This window comes from Pleurodeles waltl, chromosome 4_1 (genome assembly GCF_031143425.1).
Source record: "Pleurodeles waltl isolate 20211129_DDA chromosome 4_1, aPleWal1.hap1.20221129, whole genome shotgun sequence".
Taxonomy (NCBI): Eukaryota; Metazoa; Chordata; class Amphibia; order Caudata; family Salamandridae; genus Pleurodeles; species Pleurodeles waltl.
Genome location: NC_090442.1, coordinates 415,865,269 through 415,884,345, shown reverse-complemented (window position 1 = coordinate 415,884,345; position 19,077 = coordinate 415,865,269). Strand labels below are relative to the sequence as shown.

The following is a 19,077-nucleotide window of genomic DNA, read 5'->3' as shown; positions in this document are numbered from 1 at the left end:
CCGCTGCAGCCTTTTGAAGAAGCTATGGGCCTGGTACAATTATTTGTATAGAACAATTTCTCACCCATGGGGTCTCAGGTTGCTGATGAGGGGGCACTGATTAGTCGAAGAGCCAGGTATTGAAGTCCTTCTTGAACTGATTCAGCAAGGGGGACTGCCTGTGGTAGAGTGGAAGTGTGCTCCAGGTCTGTGCGGCGAGGTAGGAGAAGGAGCTACCTCCTGCTGTGTTCTTCCTGATTCTAAGGGTGGTAGCAAGGGACAGTTGAGCACAGCAGAGTTGTCTGGAGGGGGCTTAGAAAGATAGGCAGTGGTAGAGGTAGGCTGGTTAAATGTAGTACAGGGCCTTGTAAGTCTGTCAGGAGTTTGAAGGTGATGCGTCTGTTGATGCGGAGCCAGTGCAGGTTTCTCAGGTGGGCGGAGATGTGGCTGTGGCAGGAGATGTCTATGACGTGCCTGGCCACTGCGCTTTGTATTCTCCGGAGTCTTGTTTGAAGTTTCTTTGTGATGCTGGTATAAAGTGTGTTCTGTGATGCAGGGTACCAAGCACAGGGGATCTGGGATCATTCGCCAATAACAGTTGTTCTGAGGAGAACAAGGGGACTGTAGAATCTGGATGTGTTTTCTGGGATGTCTTTAAAGCAGTGCTATGTGGGCAGGGTGAGGCTCTGATCGTGGGTAAGAAAAGGAGAAGAAACTTAAATTTGAAGTCTTAGAACGAGACATACAATCCCTAGAGACCTAAATCCTGACAAACGATAGTGCGGACCTGCGCCGTCACCTTCAGATGAGACAGATGGAGCTGAGTGATTTGGAAGAAGACATGGCTCTTGCTCTGGCAACGCAATGCAGATTATATTACATAGGCGACAAAGATAACAAACTGCTGGCATGGATTGACAGGCAGGACTCAAACTGGAGTGGGGTACTGGAGGTCTTGAATGATGACGAGGTACCTCAAAGAACTAGTGAAGAAACAACAGACATCTTTGATTCTTACTATGAAAATGTATACATCTCCAAAATGAAAATGACAAAGGAGGACTGTGCTGAATTTCTGAAAGACATCTGCCTAGCAACGCTTACGGTGGAGGACAGAGCTACCTTGGCGGAAGACCTGACAAAAGAGGAGATAGGAGTGGTGATTTGTGCCCTCCAGTCAGGGAAAGCAATGGGGCCCAATAGACTCCCTATCGAACTGTACAAGGGCATGGTGGGTAAAGTTACAGAACCCATGCTGGATATGTTCCAAGAAGCACTGGCAAAAGAAGGCTTACCCGATGACCATCTTCATACATAAACGAAGAAAACCAGTAACAGACTGTGGGTCGTATCAACCAATATCCCTACTGAATGTGGAGGCTAATATATTGGCCAAAGTCCTAGCAACCAGGTTACAGAAGGTTATCTCCTCAGTCATCAATCAGGATCAATCTGGCTTTATGCCATATAGGTGCACATGCCTCAATTTGCAGAGACTGTACTGCATATGACTGGGTCCCCACACACTAAACAGGCAGCGCTCCTGGCTCTATACAGCAAAATGGCATTCAACAGTCTTGAGTGCAACTATATTTTTATAACCTTGACTAATATGGGCTTTGGTCCTAGATCTTGTGGCTGGGTCGAACTTCTATACCAGAAACCACTGGCAAGGGTGAAGGTTAATGGTGCAGATTCCCGAGTGTTTGCCCTTCAGAAAGGTGCGAGGCAAGGTTGCTCCCTATGCTATTTGTGCTGGTTCTTCAGCTGCTTGCAGCATGGATCCATCACGATCCGCTCATTCTGGGACTATCGGGAGCTGGGGAATGGGCAGAGTGCATCGCTCTTTACACAGACCATGTGTTGCACTATGTTACTAATCTGACAATTTCTATTGATAGACTACTGAATATATTTAAGATCTTTGGGGACCATTTGTGCTGCTGCTTATTTGAATAAAACCCTCCTCTTCCCACTGGTGGGCGATATCCCGAGGCTCACCAAAATGACACTCCCCCAACTCCTGTATGTCTTTCAAGTTTTTGGGGAAAATAGACCAGGAGGTTAGGACACTGCTATGGAATGGGAACACTGTGCAAGCTCCAGAGGGGAGTCTATGATTGGAGGACTGGCAGACCCAGACGTATTTAAATACTACTGGGTGATGCAACTGGTGGTGGTGAATGAATGGGTCTTTGCAGATCGGGCAAAACCGGCCTACTGGATGGTAGAGAAGCAATTGCACATAGGAGATATGAAGGGGTCCTATACAGAAGGGTGTGGGAAACGGGCCCTGCCGACACACACTTAGGCAGCTGTGAGAGTGTGGAGGGAAGCCACTCACTACTTAGGATGGAAGGATAAGGTCACTACACAGACCCCACTGTGGGACAGTGATACCTTGCAGGAGGTGGGTACAATAGAGGGTTTCTCAAATGGGCACTGATTGGTATTGAACACCTAGGGGATATTTGTAGAGACAATGCACTAGTAACATCTGAGATCTTACACCAAGAATATGATATAGCAGAGTCCGAAAGATAACAATGCAGACAGCTGAGTCATGCCCTCAGGAGACATATAGTTGAAGAGGAACAACTGCTGGAGGCAACACCACTTAAAGATCATGTCCTCACAGAGCCGATAACAGACCACACCATCTCCATTATCTAAAAGAAACTGGTTAAAAACTCCCCTTCCCCTATGGGAAATCTGAGGGAGATATGGGAAGGGGAGCCTAGCAACCCTTGAAGATGATGACTGGATGGAGGCCCTCCAGAGCCAGGGCAAAATAGTGATCTGAGCCCAGTTCTGATTAGTACAACTCAGAATCCTGCACAGGTCCTACTTCTCCATGGTACTACTCCAAAAGATGGGGAGATGCTCCTCTGCGCTCTGCCTGCTGGAGTGCAGGAAGTAGGCACAGTCTATCATATACTTTGGGAGTGTCCTATGATCCAGATTTACGGAAGAAAGGTAGTGCAAAGAAGGACTCAGGCAATGGCTATGGCAGGTCCCTTGGATCCTCAATGACTCCTCCTATCCATTACAGGGGGGGTCTCATGGACGAGATATCAACAGACACGGCTGAGGCTCGAAAGCAGGGGTAGCCAAGTGCAATGTGGCATTGGCGTGGGGTACAACTCATCCCCCACAAAATAAGGAATGGGAAACAGCTTTAGATTGGTGCCAGAGGACTGAGCATGTGGATTACTAAAGTAGAGGCTGCCCTAAGAAAAGGGAGAAGGTGTGGGGGCCTTGGAACTCACTTTGTGGGTATTGAAGATGGGAGTAGGAAGAAGGGGGAGGAATTCTACAAAGGGAAGCAATTGCATTCTGGAATTACGTCATCCGTGATCAACTGGGTCTGTCCTCAATGTGGTAATGTTGTCCTCAATGTGGTAATGTATATGTGTGCATACTTCTGTCTTTTATGTTCGGGACTAACTGTATACAAGAGCTGCACATTGCTTAAAGTATCCACTTTATGCTGTGCACTGTTTAATAAAAAAAGACTTTAAAAAAAAGAATATCCTCAGTGTATACTGCGTTTCCTATATTTGTGGTGGCTCTTGGCTGAATTATATCAATAGTAATAATATGCAACACTGTTTTGGAATAAAATATTTTTTATAGCCATATGATCTTGTTTTTTATAGCCTGTTAACATGTGGCTATATAAATTCATTTTAATAAAATATTTAGATACTTCAAAGCTTTTTATGTTCTGATACTTGATGTTTACATTTTATTGAACAATGTTTTTATGATGCTTTCCATGATCTTTATTGTAATGGGTTTTATTAATCAAACAATAAACTTGATTTAATCTGGTCTTCTCTCTGTTTTTCAGGGAACACCTGGAAAAAGGTCCTGCAGTATGGACATTTGACTGGAATGTGACTGTCAGGAATTTCCGGCAAAATATACACAGATCTTGAGGGTCTAATTTTATATTTTTTCTGCCACAGGCAGGACATTTGGTAAATCAAGATAGAATGTAATTTGCATGAAAAATAAATGTTCCTGTTAGAAAATGACAGAGAAATACTCTAGATGTCTAGGGACGTTGAGTGAGGCTGATTGTATTGAAAACTGTAAAAGATTTAGTGGAAAATAAGACAAAAAGTGTCTGAGTTCAGTGCTCTAAGATCCTGCCACCAGGAGCCGGAAAACAGAACTGAGGTAACTGACATTTGCTGGGCATAATAGGATACTGGAGAGCTGTGAGCCCTTAGAGTTGTATCATCAGTTTTCAAATGTAAATAACTGCAGTCTGTGTGTCTATTTTGCCCTATTCTTTCTTTTTCATTGCCTTTAAAAAAGGTTTGTGAAAGAGATTTAGAAGGACAAATTACAAAACTTCTTTTAATTTTTCCTAGTGTTATTACTAATTGGACCTTTTCTGAAAAGTAAATTAAAGAAGTTGGCCAATAGGCGTTTTTCAGCCTATTTTATAGGCTGACAACCGCTTTTAAAAATCATTTATTAAAGCTTGGCCTTCCAGAAGTAAGCTGAAAATCTACACGTAAGAAGATCTATTTTAAAGAAGAACTTTGGGATCCCCGCACATGGGCAGGGCTATTTAGTGCTTATGATCATCAACAGAGATACCATGAGAAAAAACAAAAACATTTCTCATCAATTATTTACAAAAATACTATTTTCTATTACTTACAACATTTATTTTACTAGCTAGATCTGTTTGTATTGCCGATGGATCTAGTGTCAATGTAATTTCTCTTTGTTATCTTGTGAGTATGTTTGCATTTCCCCTCCAACCTCAATGTGGACATTGGTTCTGATTTATTCTAGGATCACAGAATTATTCAGACTGAAAGATATTGTTGGCTTATTTTAAAGGGCTCAGTGGACAAGATACTGCCAGGAAGGCATTTCATAAATCTGAGTCACAGGAGATGGAGACACATTGGATATGAATTATATATAATGCACTCTTATTTAGGGCCCCCTTGGAAATGTCAGTTTGAGGTAAATGCTGGAAATACACAATACCCTACTACCCAGACGAGTTAAGTTCTGGAACCTGGGTTCACAGAACAAAATGTAAAAAATTTGAAAAATTTGATGCAAGAGATTTTCTCCTGTCCTTTTCAGATCCCTGGTCCCAAAGATGGGTTTGTGAATCTGAATGCTCCGGTTGGGTGACCTCAATAGAACAATTTTTGCTGCATGTGCATTTACAGGAAGCAGGATTTGGTTCTCATTCCCTGAAAAACAAAATTGAGAAGAGACAAAAGGGAACATGAATGGCATCCCCTGACCTAATGGCTCCTCACTGAAAACATTAAAAAAAGCAGACTTTCGGCCAGGGTTTGTGAATCTCTCTGAGTAATATTCTCAAGTTTGAGAATCATTCTCCTGGACCAGTGGATCCAAACAGAGACCTCTTGAACCCTTGTTGGTCAAAGTTCCCCTGCCCAGGTTTATGAAAGCTACAGGGATGCAGGAAGCCCAACAACAACTCATGAAAAAAAGTAAAATTGGACTTTAATACTGGAAAAACTGCTGATTGGAATTACACCATATTTGGCAGAAAGCTAGACCGTGATCCATAAAATGTGATTTTTGTGACTTGGTGTAAATCCGTTCACTACTTATTTAGAAATTAAGGTTCAAATTTAAGCATTTTTCACAATGCAGAGGATCTATGGACTCTACAGATCAAACAATAAGGTCTGTTTGACTGCCACCACATTAACAGTGCAGTAGCCATTTTAGGACTTGGGGATGGGGACTCAATCTCCTGTGCTAAAAAATGTGAAAAAACTAAGCGGGCAGGATAGGAATACCCAGACCTTTTACTGTACTGCAGATCCATAGTAAACATTTTAAAAAACTGCAGGATTACACTCTTTTGATTCTGAAGCCCCTTAGGGTGGGCCAGCACCTGGGAGAGTTGCTGTATTAAAAAAAGAAGGAGAGGGTACATATGTGGGCCCCCTCCTCAAACCCATTTTTGGCTCCAGGGCCCCCAACCACCAGAGTCCCCTGAATTATTTGTTGGAGAATAAGGTGTAGGGCCCTGCCTCCAGAGTCATTTTTGGCCCGAAGATTTCATCCCCTGGGGCCAGCTACATTTCTAGTTGGGGATGGGGTGTGGGTCTCTCTGAACCATTTTCATCAGCAGGGAGTCTATCTTCTGGGGTCAGCTGCATTTTTTGTTGGGGAGGGGGCAAGGGCCACTTTCTCCCTGAGCTGTGGTGTTGCCCTGTGACCCACCTGAAAACAGTGATCCGAGGACCCCTACCTCTGGGACACTAATGCTCACTGTCCAACAGAGAAGTCTCTGGGCAGTGAAGATTTCCTTACTCCTGCTGCGGGAGCAGAAATACTCCCATCAGGCAGGAGCAGGCATCTAGCTCCCTGTCCCAAATGGTTTTGGAAGAACAAAGAACAAATAAATCTGTCTGGATTTTGCCAGCACCCAGGATGGGTGCTAGCTGAGAAGCTGACAGGGCAGCTTCCCTAACACAAGAGATATTTGCTTGATAGCTCAGATGGGAACAGGGACTTCAGAAAAAAAAAAAAAAAGATCTACCATAGGCAGGAATATGAAATGAGGGGAGTAGCTGCTCATTTCATATTCACTGCTTCTGCAGGGAGTGCCCCATAATGGACCACAAGGGCTTTTAATGCACATTTGTAGTTTCCTGTGGTACCCCAAGAAGGGGCAGGGTCACCACTTTTTGTCAATGTTGGGGGCGGGGGGCTGCAAGTAGCACAGCAGCCCCAGGGAACATTAAAAATAAACTTGCACTAAGTATCCTGGGTCACTGAATACATGTGGTTGGTTCTATGGCTGCATATTGAGGTCTGAAAAGTGTTAAAGAAAGACTCAAGCTCAGGCTCAATATTGTGAATAGAAATGCATTATTCAAGGATTTTTGTGATAATTATTGTTAATAAGCATTAAGATGTGCATATCAATAAAAATAATGAACTACAGTAATTGATGAGGCATTGTGGGGATTTTTTGATAAAGCTCATAGACATATTTTATATGTTGTAAAGCCGATAAGTCTGCCTTCTGAATGTTGGTGTTGTGACTCTTTGACAAAGCCAGTAGATCTGCCCTGATAAAAATGACACCCCTTTATATTGATACTTCACATAAAAAAAAAAACCTCTGAAATTCACAAACAAGGCTGGAAAAAAATATTACTTGATGGTAAAAACAAACAAACAAACAAAACAAACCTAGAGGTTAAAGCAAAAGAAACCTTCGAAATTCACAGAAAAAGCAAAAATTAGAGTGATGTTATATTTAGTTATTGTAAGAATAGCTTACTTCACATTTTGAAAACAATATAAATTCACTGAAAAAAAACAAAAGTTAAAGAAACATTATAGTGAACAAATCATTTCAAACTAAATTGTATTTTAAACTAAAAATAAATCACAGACTTTCACCAGTTAATTAGAACTTGTGCCGTAAAGCAACTAGAACTTGCATCCTTGACAGGCACTGCTGGTACCCTCATATATCACTCATATATCACTCATGTCGGGTTCAGTGACTGCATTTGATAACATCCCTGATGACATCGGAAATTAAATTAGTGATAACAACACTGTACATGGCTATGCAATTTCCATAGGTATTTTTGAGCAGTATTATGGCCCAAATGGCCCCGAATTACACTAAATTTGGGAGAAATCAAGATCTTTACTCCGACAGCGTGCTTTTTGGGATGGTTTAGTTTTTAACCTTAATTTCTCAAAAAAATACTAATGTGTACCAAAACGGTTGGGTTTGTGGGATTCCAATGGGAGTCTCACATGCATTCAACTTTAAATAATAGAGCAATAAAGAGGGACTATTTTCTTATGAGCCGACTCACTTCCGTGGGAACGAGAGGCTCTTACAAGTCCCACTGGAGTTCGTACTTGGATTGACTGTCCGCAACATGAGAAATAAATGTTGTGGCAGCCATTTTAGAACAAAGGGACTCAGTCCAAGAGGGGACATGCACTCGGCCCCAGATGGGACAAGGACTTGGTCCCAGAGGGGACCCGGTTTGCTTGGCTGCCCACAGCAGGTTCTGCATAGGGCCTGTCTGAAGCCCAGGCTCTGTGGTCAACTAATGCAGTGCAGGAGAGGCTGGCCGTGTATGTAAGCTTGCCTACACATGATGAGTTCTCTGCAGAGCCTGGCCATACGTTATCCAGTATGCTGTAAACAAACTAAATACACATAATGAATCAATTCTGGAGGATTGGCTAGCAAATCATTAGTTGTACTTGGACTAAAGCAAAAGCTTGTTTTATGAAATCACAAGTCTCCCACATTTGACAGTTTCAGACATGACAGTAATCCCACTCGCTAGTGTACCCCAAATGCAGACGCCGCTGATAAGTGTTCCCCTGCATTTACTACAGTCCTTAAATTACTCCTGAATAGAAAAAGAAAAGGGACTGGATTACAATCATAATTAAGATTGTTCACACCTTGCAGGAATTTCTATTTTGTGAAACAAACTACCGAGAAAAGTGCATTTGAAAACAAATGAAAGTTTTGTCATGCAAAAAGAATAATTGTGGTTGATTTGGTTGACAATTATTGAAAAATATACATAATTTAATTTGGCATGGTACAGTCAAGGTCATTATAAAACTACACAAGTTGTTTTTCTCCTTCTGGTTAGATATCATTCATTACCCAGAGGTTTTTGGGAATTACCTAAGGCCATTCAATGCTGTGAAAGCTATGGCAGAAAGGGGTCAGACTGCAGATGCGTTTTGTGTTAGAGGTCTGTATAGTTTGAACCTTAGATGGCCACCCAAAGTCTCACCAGGTTGCAGCTTTTGCTCTAGGACTCACAAGACGTTTGGTAGCCATAATTGGACCCAGGCAGTTCCAAACTGCAAAACGAAAAGCCAACAAAAGGCAACCATCTTTGAATCAAGCTTAAACTCTAGTCCTCAGCAATGCAGAAGAAAATAAAGTAAAATGCCTTCATTTAAGGCTTATAGAATCACATTCAGAGAACCACAAGCAAGCAGGGGTTACTGGGCCCAACCGTGGGGGTTGAGGTATTTTACCCCTGATAAATCAGGGCCCTACCTACTATAGATCTTGAACAACTGGGTTAAGTACCTCTTCAGCACTTGACTCTCAGTGGTAGCATGGATCAAGAAGGCTAATGTTTCTCTGGTAGGTAAACACAGGCACCCAATTCAAATTGCATGCAGCAACAATAAAGGATTGTCCAGTAAAATATTTGCTTTTGTGATAAAAGACGTTTTTATCTACCACTACAAAGTAAAATACAACATTCAAAGAATACACACAGTCCTCTGAAGTCAGGATTGTAATGCTTCATAGGCAAATCTCAGAGTCTCACTCATCTCAAGTTAGCGATTGCAGTCATTCCGCATTCACTGAAGGCAACATTCAGGTTAAGCCCCACTAGCAGTCCGGGTCTCAGGAATCCAACTCTGACTCTTTATTAAAGTCAGTATTTTTCCAGTGACAAAGTGCTATCTGGCAAGCATGTTCACCTAGGGCTGACTGGCCCAAAATTAGTCTTATTCACAACAGCAGAATCTGTGCGACCAAAGTCTCAGAGCATGCCCCTCCGTGCTGCAGTGGCTGTTCCTTATAAGTCTTTCACCCACAGGCCAGGTGGGCTATGAACAGCTGTTAAGTTCCTAACATTCGTCCCTACAGTAGCCAGGGGGTTCTCGATGTTCCTCCAAGCTGGGTAAGTTCTTCAGATCTTCTCACAGAGGGGGTGGGAAGATCCTGGAGCTGGTCCGCAGTCACGGCTCAGGCCCACTAGGGTCACCACAGTGGCTCTCCCTTCCGATGCCGATCTCAACCAGGTTACACTTCTTGCTTGGTCCTAGTGGCACCCTCTGGCACACAGGGTCACTGTCCCTCCACTGCATGCAGGCTCTGACCCAATCGATACAGCGGCTCCCTTCATGGTGGCCCCATCTGGCATACAAGATCACCAATCTATCACTGAACACAAGCTATGGTCCACTTGGTACACTAGTACCATTCATGGCAGCACTCTGTGGCGTATGGGGTTGCTGACTTAACCTGCACATGGGAGATTAACTGTTCAGTGTAGCAACAATCACAGGGAGCCCTTCTATGGCATTTGAAGGTCATCAACTTCCCCTGCACCCAGTCAATGACCCGATCAGTGCAACAGCCATCTCGTCACACCTTGCTACACGGATCCACTCACCAAGATTCCCCTCTGGATTTTGCTCTCTCGAAAACTCTCCTCTTCCTCACAGGGCACACTGGTCTTGGCAAGCAGGCAGGCACCGGTGCTACATGGCAAGTGGTCTGGGGTTCCCTGGGTGATGTCCTATCACCCAGCTGAGAGACAAGCAGGCCTAAGCTGGTCACAGCCAGGCGTCTTGAGGAGCTTTTCCTCTTCGCATAACCTGACTGGCTGATTGACAGTTGACAATGTTTTAGATCTCTAACTTCCCTTCTAGACACCAAATGTGATTTAGAGTCTTTAAAGTTTATTAGGGGTCTGTTTCCTTTTGAAGTTCCCTCTTCTCCGTTCTCCTTTCCTCCCAAAAGCTGTCACAGCAGGAGTGACTCCAAATCTGATAGCCCAACAACACAGGCCTTGGAAGTGACTTGAGATCCACACCTGGATGTCAGCCACAGTGATATGTGTCCCAAAAGGTTACATCAGGGCCTCAGCCCTACTCTTTATGAATCTCTTATAAACACCATCATTTTGTTGAGTTGTGCCCAGGCCCATTCCTTGAGATCTCTCTCTGGATCGAAGAGCACCCACTGAAGTGTACTGGAGAGCCTCACTCTCCCTTTCTCTAGAGTGCCCTGCCCAGCTATAATGAATGCAGCAATACACAAATCTATCAGGGCTGATTCCACTACCTCCTCTCCTCATGTTTCACCATGCTGCCCTGGGTCTGCCAAGGTGGAACCAGGGTCTTTCATGTATTGTACCATTCACAGGTACACATAAACCCAGCACATACATACAACATACACACACTGCACAGCATTACATCCTTCCATGGATTGTACCATTTGCACACACAAACATACACCCAGGCACATACATCCAACATACATGCACTGCACAGCACTACATCCTTTGCGGATTGTACCACTCGCGGGCACAGATAAACCTGGCACATGCATATAACATGCACACACTGCACAGTATTGCATTATCATTGCATTGTACCATTCATAGGCACACGCACACACCCAACAGAGGTAGATCAGACATGCACTGCACAGCACTACACACCCAACCAATGTGGGCCAAGGGTGAGTTAAGCATACAGCAGCTGAACTTTAAATGAGTGGTCCCGTAGGCCTCACTCCAGTGAGGCAGGTAAAACTGACCTGTTCACTCCTACTGATCACCTCACGGTATGCTGCCACCACTGCACATGCTGCTCAACACCTGGTAAAGGCAGTAACCTTGTATCATTAGGAGGATAGCGCTTTGGGACCCCCTCCTAGACCGACCAGAACACAATCCGCGATGCTGGCCTATGTCATGGCTCACACCCATGATAAGTGTTTGCGTATGACAACAGAAAATCAGCATTACAGATCCAGAGACTAACACAGTTAGGGCACTCAGGGCAGCGGTTCACATCCGTCACCCTAACAAATGCACTGCAGTGAAAAAGGATTGCACTTTGTACAGATTGCCTGTGTGAGAGAAGTAATTGAATGTGCCACAAAGTGTGAGGATTCACTGGAGTTTGAGTAAATCAGTATTTCAAGTGTATCTACACTGCACTGGAAGCACCCAGTAGGAGGTGAAAAATAACTTGTGCCCAATAGCATGATGGCAAGCGAGACAAATGTCTTTTAAGCCAACTTTATGTACGGTCTATATATATTTATTTTTACTTACAAAAGTAACAGCACAAGATGTAACAGGCAGGTAAAGCAAGACCTAAAAATCAGAAGCATCAATTTAGCAAATAGACAGGCGGGGCTATTCAACTGACACAAAGATATCCAGTTGACAAAGGTGTCTCAATGGTTAAGATTTTACAGTTAACATATTTTACCATTTTAAGAATATATACACACACAGTATAAAGGTACAGAGGCACACAGTTTATCTTATTTTCACCTCCATTTTTTTTACTGTTTGGTAGGATTTACTGAGAGTAACATAAGCAACGTATTCACTTACCTCAGCACAGGTAGAAAATATCCTAGTTTGGTGCTCTTTGCATTCAGCTGCAGCTAGCTCCTTTAAATCATGACCAGATGAAAATACAGACCCTTTGGCTGTGAGGCATTCATAACAAATCAGGAAATGAAGAGAAAAAAAGTGGAAAATTACACACTATATTACACAGCATGTATTGCCTTAACACCCAAAATACTTAACATTATTTAAAATGTTCAACAAAAGAATGTAACTACAATGGATAGCACAATAGCACTTTAACAGACACAGTTCAAAAGTTGAGTGGTTTGTTAATGTCACCAGCACCTCAAGAAGGCAATGTAGAACCATTTCATATGTTACTCATTCATTTTAATTATATACATATGAACTATCTGAACAAAGGTTAAGGAGGATGTTTCTTACTCTGTAAGCATCTGTTTGTGGCATCTAGTGTAGTAGATACACATGCTCTGTATACTCCCGCCTCTAGTGTTGAGTTCGGAGTGGTGCACGTTTTTTTTCTTCAAATAAGTCTTTCAAGACATGAGATCGAGTGACTCCTCCTCTTCCGCAGGCGGATGAGAAAGGAGTGGAAAGGTATGTGTAAAAAAAAAAAAACAAAAAAAAAAGAAGGAGAAGATGTCCATGCTAAATGTAATATATATCTGTATATATATGTAGGAAGCTGGCTCTGTATATACTATACCAAAATGAGTTACAGTGTGCACAGAGTCCAGAGCTTCCCCAAGAGGCTCGACAGAGGCAATAATAGATAATACTAATGCTCGACTTGTGGTAGTGTGGTCGAGCATTTAGGCTTATCAGAGGGTAGTGTTAATCATTTGTTGTACACACACAAGCAATAAGTGAGAACACACACTCAATGACGTAACTCCAGGCCAATAGGTTTTTATGTAGAAAAATATTATTTTGTTAATTTATTTTTAGAACCACAAGATTCAGATTGCAGGTAAGTACATTAAATGTAAGGTACTTTGCATAGTAATACTTAGAACTTTGAACCAAAATGGTAATGTACACAGTTTTTCATAAAATGGCAATAAGCTATTTAAAAATTGGACACAGTGCAATTTTCAACAGTTCCTAGGGGAGGTAAGTACAGTTTAGTTATTACATTAAGTAAAGGACATACAAGTTCAGTCACTGAAGCATAGGTAGCCCACCGTTGGGGATTCAAGCCAACCCCAAACACCCAGCACCAGCAACAGGGGTCCGGTTAGGTGCAGAGGTCAAAGAGGAGCCAAAATAACATGGGCGCCTAAGGAGACAGGGGGTGCTCCAGTTCTGGTCTGCTGGAAGTATCCGTGTCCTTGGAGGGCAGACCAGGGGAGTTTAGTAGAGCACCAGGAGGGCCCAAGTAGGCACACAACACACACCCTAAGCGGCAAAGGAGCGGTCAGGTGCAGTGGGCAAACAGGGCATCGGGTTTTCAATAGGATTCAATGGAGGGACTCGGGAGTCACTCAGATGCTGCAGGCAGGGCACAGGGGGGCTTCTCGGGCCAGCCAATGACTGTATACTAAGGGCCGCCTGCTGGTCACTGCTGCACCAGTGGTCGGTTTCTCGCAGGCCTGGGGGCTGCCGGTGCAGTGCTTCCCCAGGTGTCTGACAGCTTCGTCCAGGGCAGTCGCGGTCGGGGGGGGGTCCTCGGGATTCCCTCTGCAGGCGTCATTGTGTGTGTGCAGGGAGGTCAGCCAGAGTGGACACGTCGGAGTCACCTGGGGATCCTCTCTGGGTCATTGGTTTTTCTGGACACAGGCCAGGGGGTTTCAGGTGCACGGTGGTGGGGACTCACACTTCTAGAGTGAGGTGGAAGTCCCTTTAAAGATGGGTTCTTCTTTCTTGGTTGGACAGGTCCGCTGTCCACGGGAGTTCTTGATCCTTCTTAGGTGCAGGGAAGTCTTCTAAGTCGGCAGAGGTTGCTGGGCACGCCGGGTGCGTCGCTAATCCTCATTAGTAACCATCAAAATGGTTATGTCTGTCCTGTCATTATAGAGCTTAAGGCGGGTAACATGGATCACCCTCATGGCTGGCATGCTAGTGCCCAGGTCCACTAGGTAAGTGACCTGGCTCTTTACTCTAGCACTGGGTAAGGGCCACTCCATCTGTCCTGGAGAGCCCTGCGAGTCACAGGCTCCAGAACCCAGACTTTCTTCCCTGATTGGAATTCAACCATTGCAGCCTTTTGGTCATACCACAACTTCTGGAGTTGTTAGCTGGCCTTGAGGTTTTATATGCCTTTTCCATGTACTCTGCCATCCTTGAGCGGATGCCAAGCACATAGTCCACCACATCTTGTTTAGGCTCATGGTGAGGTCTCTCCCAGCCTTCTTTTACAAGTGGTAGTGGTCTCCTTACAGGATGGCCAAACAGAAGCTCAAAGGGGGAAAACCCTACTCCCTTCTGTGGCACCTCCCTGTAGGCGAAAAGCAGGCATGGCAGGAGAACATCCCATCTCCTTTTGAGTTGTTCAGGGAGACCCATGATCATGCCCTTCAATGTCTTGTTAAATCTTTCAACAAGTCCATTGGTTTGTGGATGATAAGGTGTGGTGAACTTATAAGTCACCCCACACTCATTCCACATGTGTTTGAGGTAAGCTGACATGAAGTTGGTACCTCTGTCAGAAACCACCTCCATAGGGAAACCCACCCTGGTAAAGATACCAATTAGTGCCTTGGCTTCCGCAGGAGCAGTAGTTGACCTAAGGGGAATTGCTTCAGGGTATCTGGTAGCAGGAGCCACTACTACAATGTTTGTATTGGTTCCCTGAGGCTGTGGGAGGTTCAAGTGGACCCACAATGTCCACACCAACCCTTTCAAGGGGGACCCCCTTACCACTGGAAATGGAATGAGGGGGCCCTTCGGATGGCCACTGTCTTGCCACTTGCTTGACAGGTGACACAGGAGCTGCAAAACTCCCTTACTTTCTGGGGCATATTGGGCCAATATAAACTGTTCACTAATCTGTCCCATGTCTTGGTTTGTCCCAAATGCCAAGCTAGGGGAATGTCATGGCCAAAATAAGGATACACTGTCTAAACTCCTGAGGCACTACCACTCTCCTAGTGGCACCAGGTTTGGGATCTCTTGCCTCAGTGTAAAGGAGTCCATCCTCCCAATAGACCCTGTGGGACCCACTGACATTTCCTTCTTCCTGATCAGCTGCCTGCTGTCTCAGGCCTTCAAGAGTGGGACAAGTCTTTTGTCCCTGCACAATTGTTCCCTTGAGGGCCCTCCTGGGCCCAAGAGCTCTACCTGGTAAGGCTCCAGCTCCATGGACTCCGTTCCCTCAGGGGATAGGACATCTTCCTGGGGAGGGAGGTCCTGTGTCTTTTGCTGTACAGAGGCTGGTCCCCCAGTCCTCTTACCTTTTCTCTTGGAAGGTTGGGCCATTAGTCCAGGCTTCAACACTTCTTTTCCACCCTGTGCTCTTTTCTGTGCTCTTTTTTTTTTTTAAACACATGCCATTTCAGGGATACCCAGCATGGCTGCATGGGACCTGCGCTCTACCTCAGCCTATGGTGAGGACTCCAGATCATTCCCTTGCAAACACTCTACTGAGATTGCAGAAGAGGCCACTACCTGTTTCAGGCCAGTAACACCTCCCCATTCTAAAGTCACCATAGTCATGAGAAGCACTTTAGTTTCATTATCAGCATCAGTGACTGGATAGGTCTGTCCAGCCAGATACTATCCTGGGGAAAACCAGTTTGTCTATCACCATAGTGACACTGGCACCTGTATCCCCCTGAGCTTTTACCTTTGTCCCATTTATCATGAGCTGCTGCCTGTATTTTTGCATTTTAGGCGGCCAGGCAGCTAGTGTGGCTATATCCATCCCACCCTCAGAGACTAAAGTAGCTTCAGTGGGAACCCTGATTTGCTCTGGACACACTGTTGATCCCACCTGGAGACTGGCTATTCTAGTGCTAACTGGAGTAGAAGCTGTGGGACTTTTCTTGTGACAGGCCTTGTCTCCAGTTTGGTGTTCATGCTGTCTACAGGTGTGACACCAGGCCTTCTTGGGAACAAAGTTTTTACCCTTGTACTCATTTGTGGACTGTGAAGAGGCTCGGGCCCACCCACCTGAGCAGGTTTTTGGGACCCTTGAGAAGACTCTTTAGTTTTGTCCTTGGATGTCTCACCACCCTTCCCCTGGGAGGCTTTATGACCCCTTTTTTTTGGTCACCCCCTGTGGAAGTCTTGGTCACTGTTGTCTTGACCCAGTTGTCTGCCTGCTTTCCCAATTCTTGGGGGGAAATTAGACCTAGGTCTACCAGATGTTGATGCAACTTATCACTGAAGCAGTTACTTAACATATGTTCTTTCATAAATATTTTATACAGCCCATCATAGTCATGCACTCTACTGCCAGTCATCCAACCATCTAGTGTTTTGACTGAGAAGTCAACAAAATCAACCTAGGACTGGCTTGAGGTTTTGTGAGCCCCCCTGAACGTCATTCTATACTCCTCAGTTGAGAATCCAAAGCCCTCAATCAGGGTAGCCTTCATGAGGTCATATGATTCTGCATCCTTACAAGAGAGTGTGAGGAGTCTATCCCTACACTTACCAATGAACATTTCCCACAGGAGAGCTCCCGAGTGAGATCTGCTTACTTTTCAGGTTGCACAAGCCCTCTCAAAAGCTGTAAACCATTTGGTGATATCATCACCTTCTTCATATTTTGAAACAATCCCTTTGGGGATTTTTAGGGTATCAGTATTCTCTCTGACCCTATTTATATTGCTGCCACCATGTATGGGTGCTAAGCAGTGCTTAATTTGTAAATAAAAAGGTGCTGGTGCCCAAAGTCCTCCTCTTAAACATGCGGCGGCTGCAATTAAATGTGTGAACCCGGAATACTGAGGCAGCGTAATTCTGAAGCCACCTCAGGCCTCTTCAATCCATATAAAGCCACTTCCTGCCCCTTCAGCTCATACCTGCAGCTTTCTGCTTTCTCTCTTTGTGACGCTTTTTCATTTTTTTCTTCCTCCGTCTTTTCCTTATGTGTCTTTTGCTCGCAGCAAATGCTTGAGGCAGAAGACTAAGCACCAGCCCTCAAAAATAAGTGCTGGTGCTCAGCACCAGAAACAACAAGCACAAATTAAGCACTGGTGCTAAGCCCATTTCTTGTGTCTCCCTTTCTATAGAGAGGAGCTGTTTCTCCAAAGCTATTGGCCATCCTTGCTAAAAGGATGTCCTCCTCATTGAGGCTGTCCTCAATGTTCACAGAGGAACTGGACTCCCCTATAGAAGAACCGGCATCTCTGACTCTGATTTGTGGAGGCAGGGGTCTTGGATCCCTGGCCTCCCTAGTTAGGATAGGAGGGGGGAGTTCTATCTCCAGATCCCCAACTTCTTCCCCATCTAAGGGGATTTCTTCCCCTTCAGTAGGGTGGTCCATGGTGTACTCTGCCAAGTGCTCCTGGAGCTTGACCTTGGAAGGGTTGGACCAAGTTTTTATTTGTCTTAACATACAAAGGGACCTTAACTCTGCCATCACTAGAGGCATGTAAGGGGTGAGGTTGAGTTCCATCACCATCTTCTCTGAGTTACTCATTATGTCTCTAAAAGTTGGGATTACTTTTTTTTAAGAAACTAAAAACTACTTCTAGTACTTAAATCCTAACTTTTAAAAAACTTTTAAAATTAAAAAAAAGAGATGCTAACAGAGTCTTACACAAAGCCCTAGCAAGACTTTTAAAAATTTGAAAAAAATAGTCAAAATTTTAAAATCAATTTTGGCAGGTAAGTACTCGCGTCCTCAGAGGGCAGACCAGGGGGGTTTAGTAGAGTACAGAGGGGCCCCAAGTAGGCACACACCCTTAGTGGCACAGGGGCGGCCGGGTGCAGTGGGCAAACAGGGCGAGTTCTTGATCCTTCTTAGGTGCAGGGAAGTCTTCTAAGTCGGCAGAGGTTGCTGGGCACGCCGGGTGCGTTGCTAATGCAGGTTCTCTGAAGTTGGAGATAGGCCAGTAGTGCTGGTGCCAAAGCAGTTGTCGTTTTCCTTCTTCTTTGCGGGGTTTTTCAGCTAAGCAATCCTTCTTTGTCGTCCGGAATCTGAAATCCTGGGTTCAGGGTTGCCCCTAAGTACTGAATTTAGGGGTGTGTTAGGGTCACAGGGCAGTAGCCAATGGCTACTGTCCTTGAGGGTGGCTACACCCTTCTTGTACTCCCTCCCTTTGTGGAGGGGAGCACATCCCTATCCCTGTTGGGCTAAATCCTGAGGATTTTCCAAGGAGGGGGTCACTTCAGCTCTGGTCACCTAAGGGGTGGACCTGGCTGGGGGGGGGGGAACTCCTCCTTGTTTTTCTCATTATCTCCCTGGACTTGCCGCCAAAAGAGGGGGCTGTGTTTGGGGGGGCAGGCATCTCCACTAGCTGGAGTGCCCTGGGGCATTGTAACACCAGGCTTGAGCCTTTGAGGCTCACCACCAGGTGTTACAGTTCCTGCAGGGGGAAGTGTGAAGCACCTCCACTCAGGACAGGCTTTGTTCCTGGTCACAGAGTGCACAAAGGCACTCACCCCATGTGGCCAGAAACTTGTCTGTAAATGGCAGGCTGGCAGAGACCGGTCAGCCTAGCACTAGCAGTTGGGATGGCATGCAGGGGGCATTTCTAAGATGATCTGTGCGTGCATTTTCCAATAAATCCCACACTGGCATCAGTGTGGTGCTGAGAGGTTTGATACCAGTATAATCAGTATTCAGTGTAGCCATTATGGAACTGTGGAGTTTGTTTTTGACAAACTCCCAGACCATATATTCAGTAGGGCTACCCTGCACTTAAAATGTCTAAGAATTGACTTAGACACTGTAGGGGCATAGTGCTCATGCAGCTATGCCCTCACCTGTGGTATAGTGCACCCTGCCTTAGCGCTGTAAGGCTTGCTAGAGAGGTGA

At 44.9% G+C, this 19,077-nt stretch overlaps 1 protein-coding gene across 4 annotated transcripts in view; it reads right to left on the bottom strand.

Annotated features, from left to right (window-relative positions):
- Window positions 1–19,077, bottom strand: part of ECHDC3 (enoyl-CoA hydratase domain containing 3) — a 235,098-nt gene that overhangs the window by 112,899 nt on the left and 103,122 nt on the right. For 3 of the 4 annotated variants that reach the window (XM_069228647.1, XM_069228649.1, XM_069228650.1), the window contains 2 exons: window positions 12,168–12,265; window positions 11,880–11,921 (listed from right to left, as the gene is read on the bottom strand). In XM_069228647.1, coding sequence (XP_069084748.1) covers window positions 11,880–11,921; window positions 12,168–12,265 — 140 coding nt within the window. The remainder of the gene's footprint in view (window positions 1–11,879; window positions 11,922–12,167; window positions 12,266–19,077) is intronic. The other variant, XM_069228648.1, reaches the window with a different exon arrangement.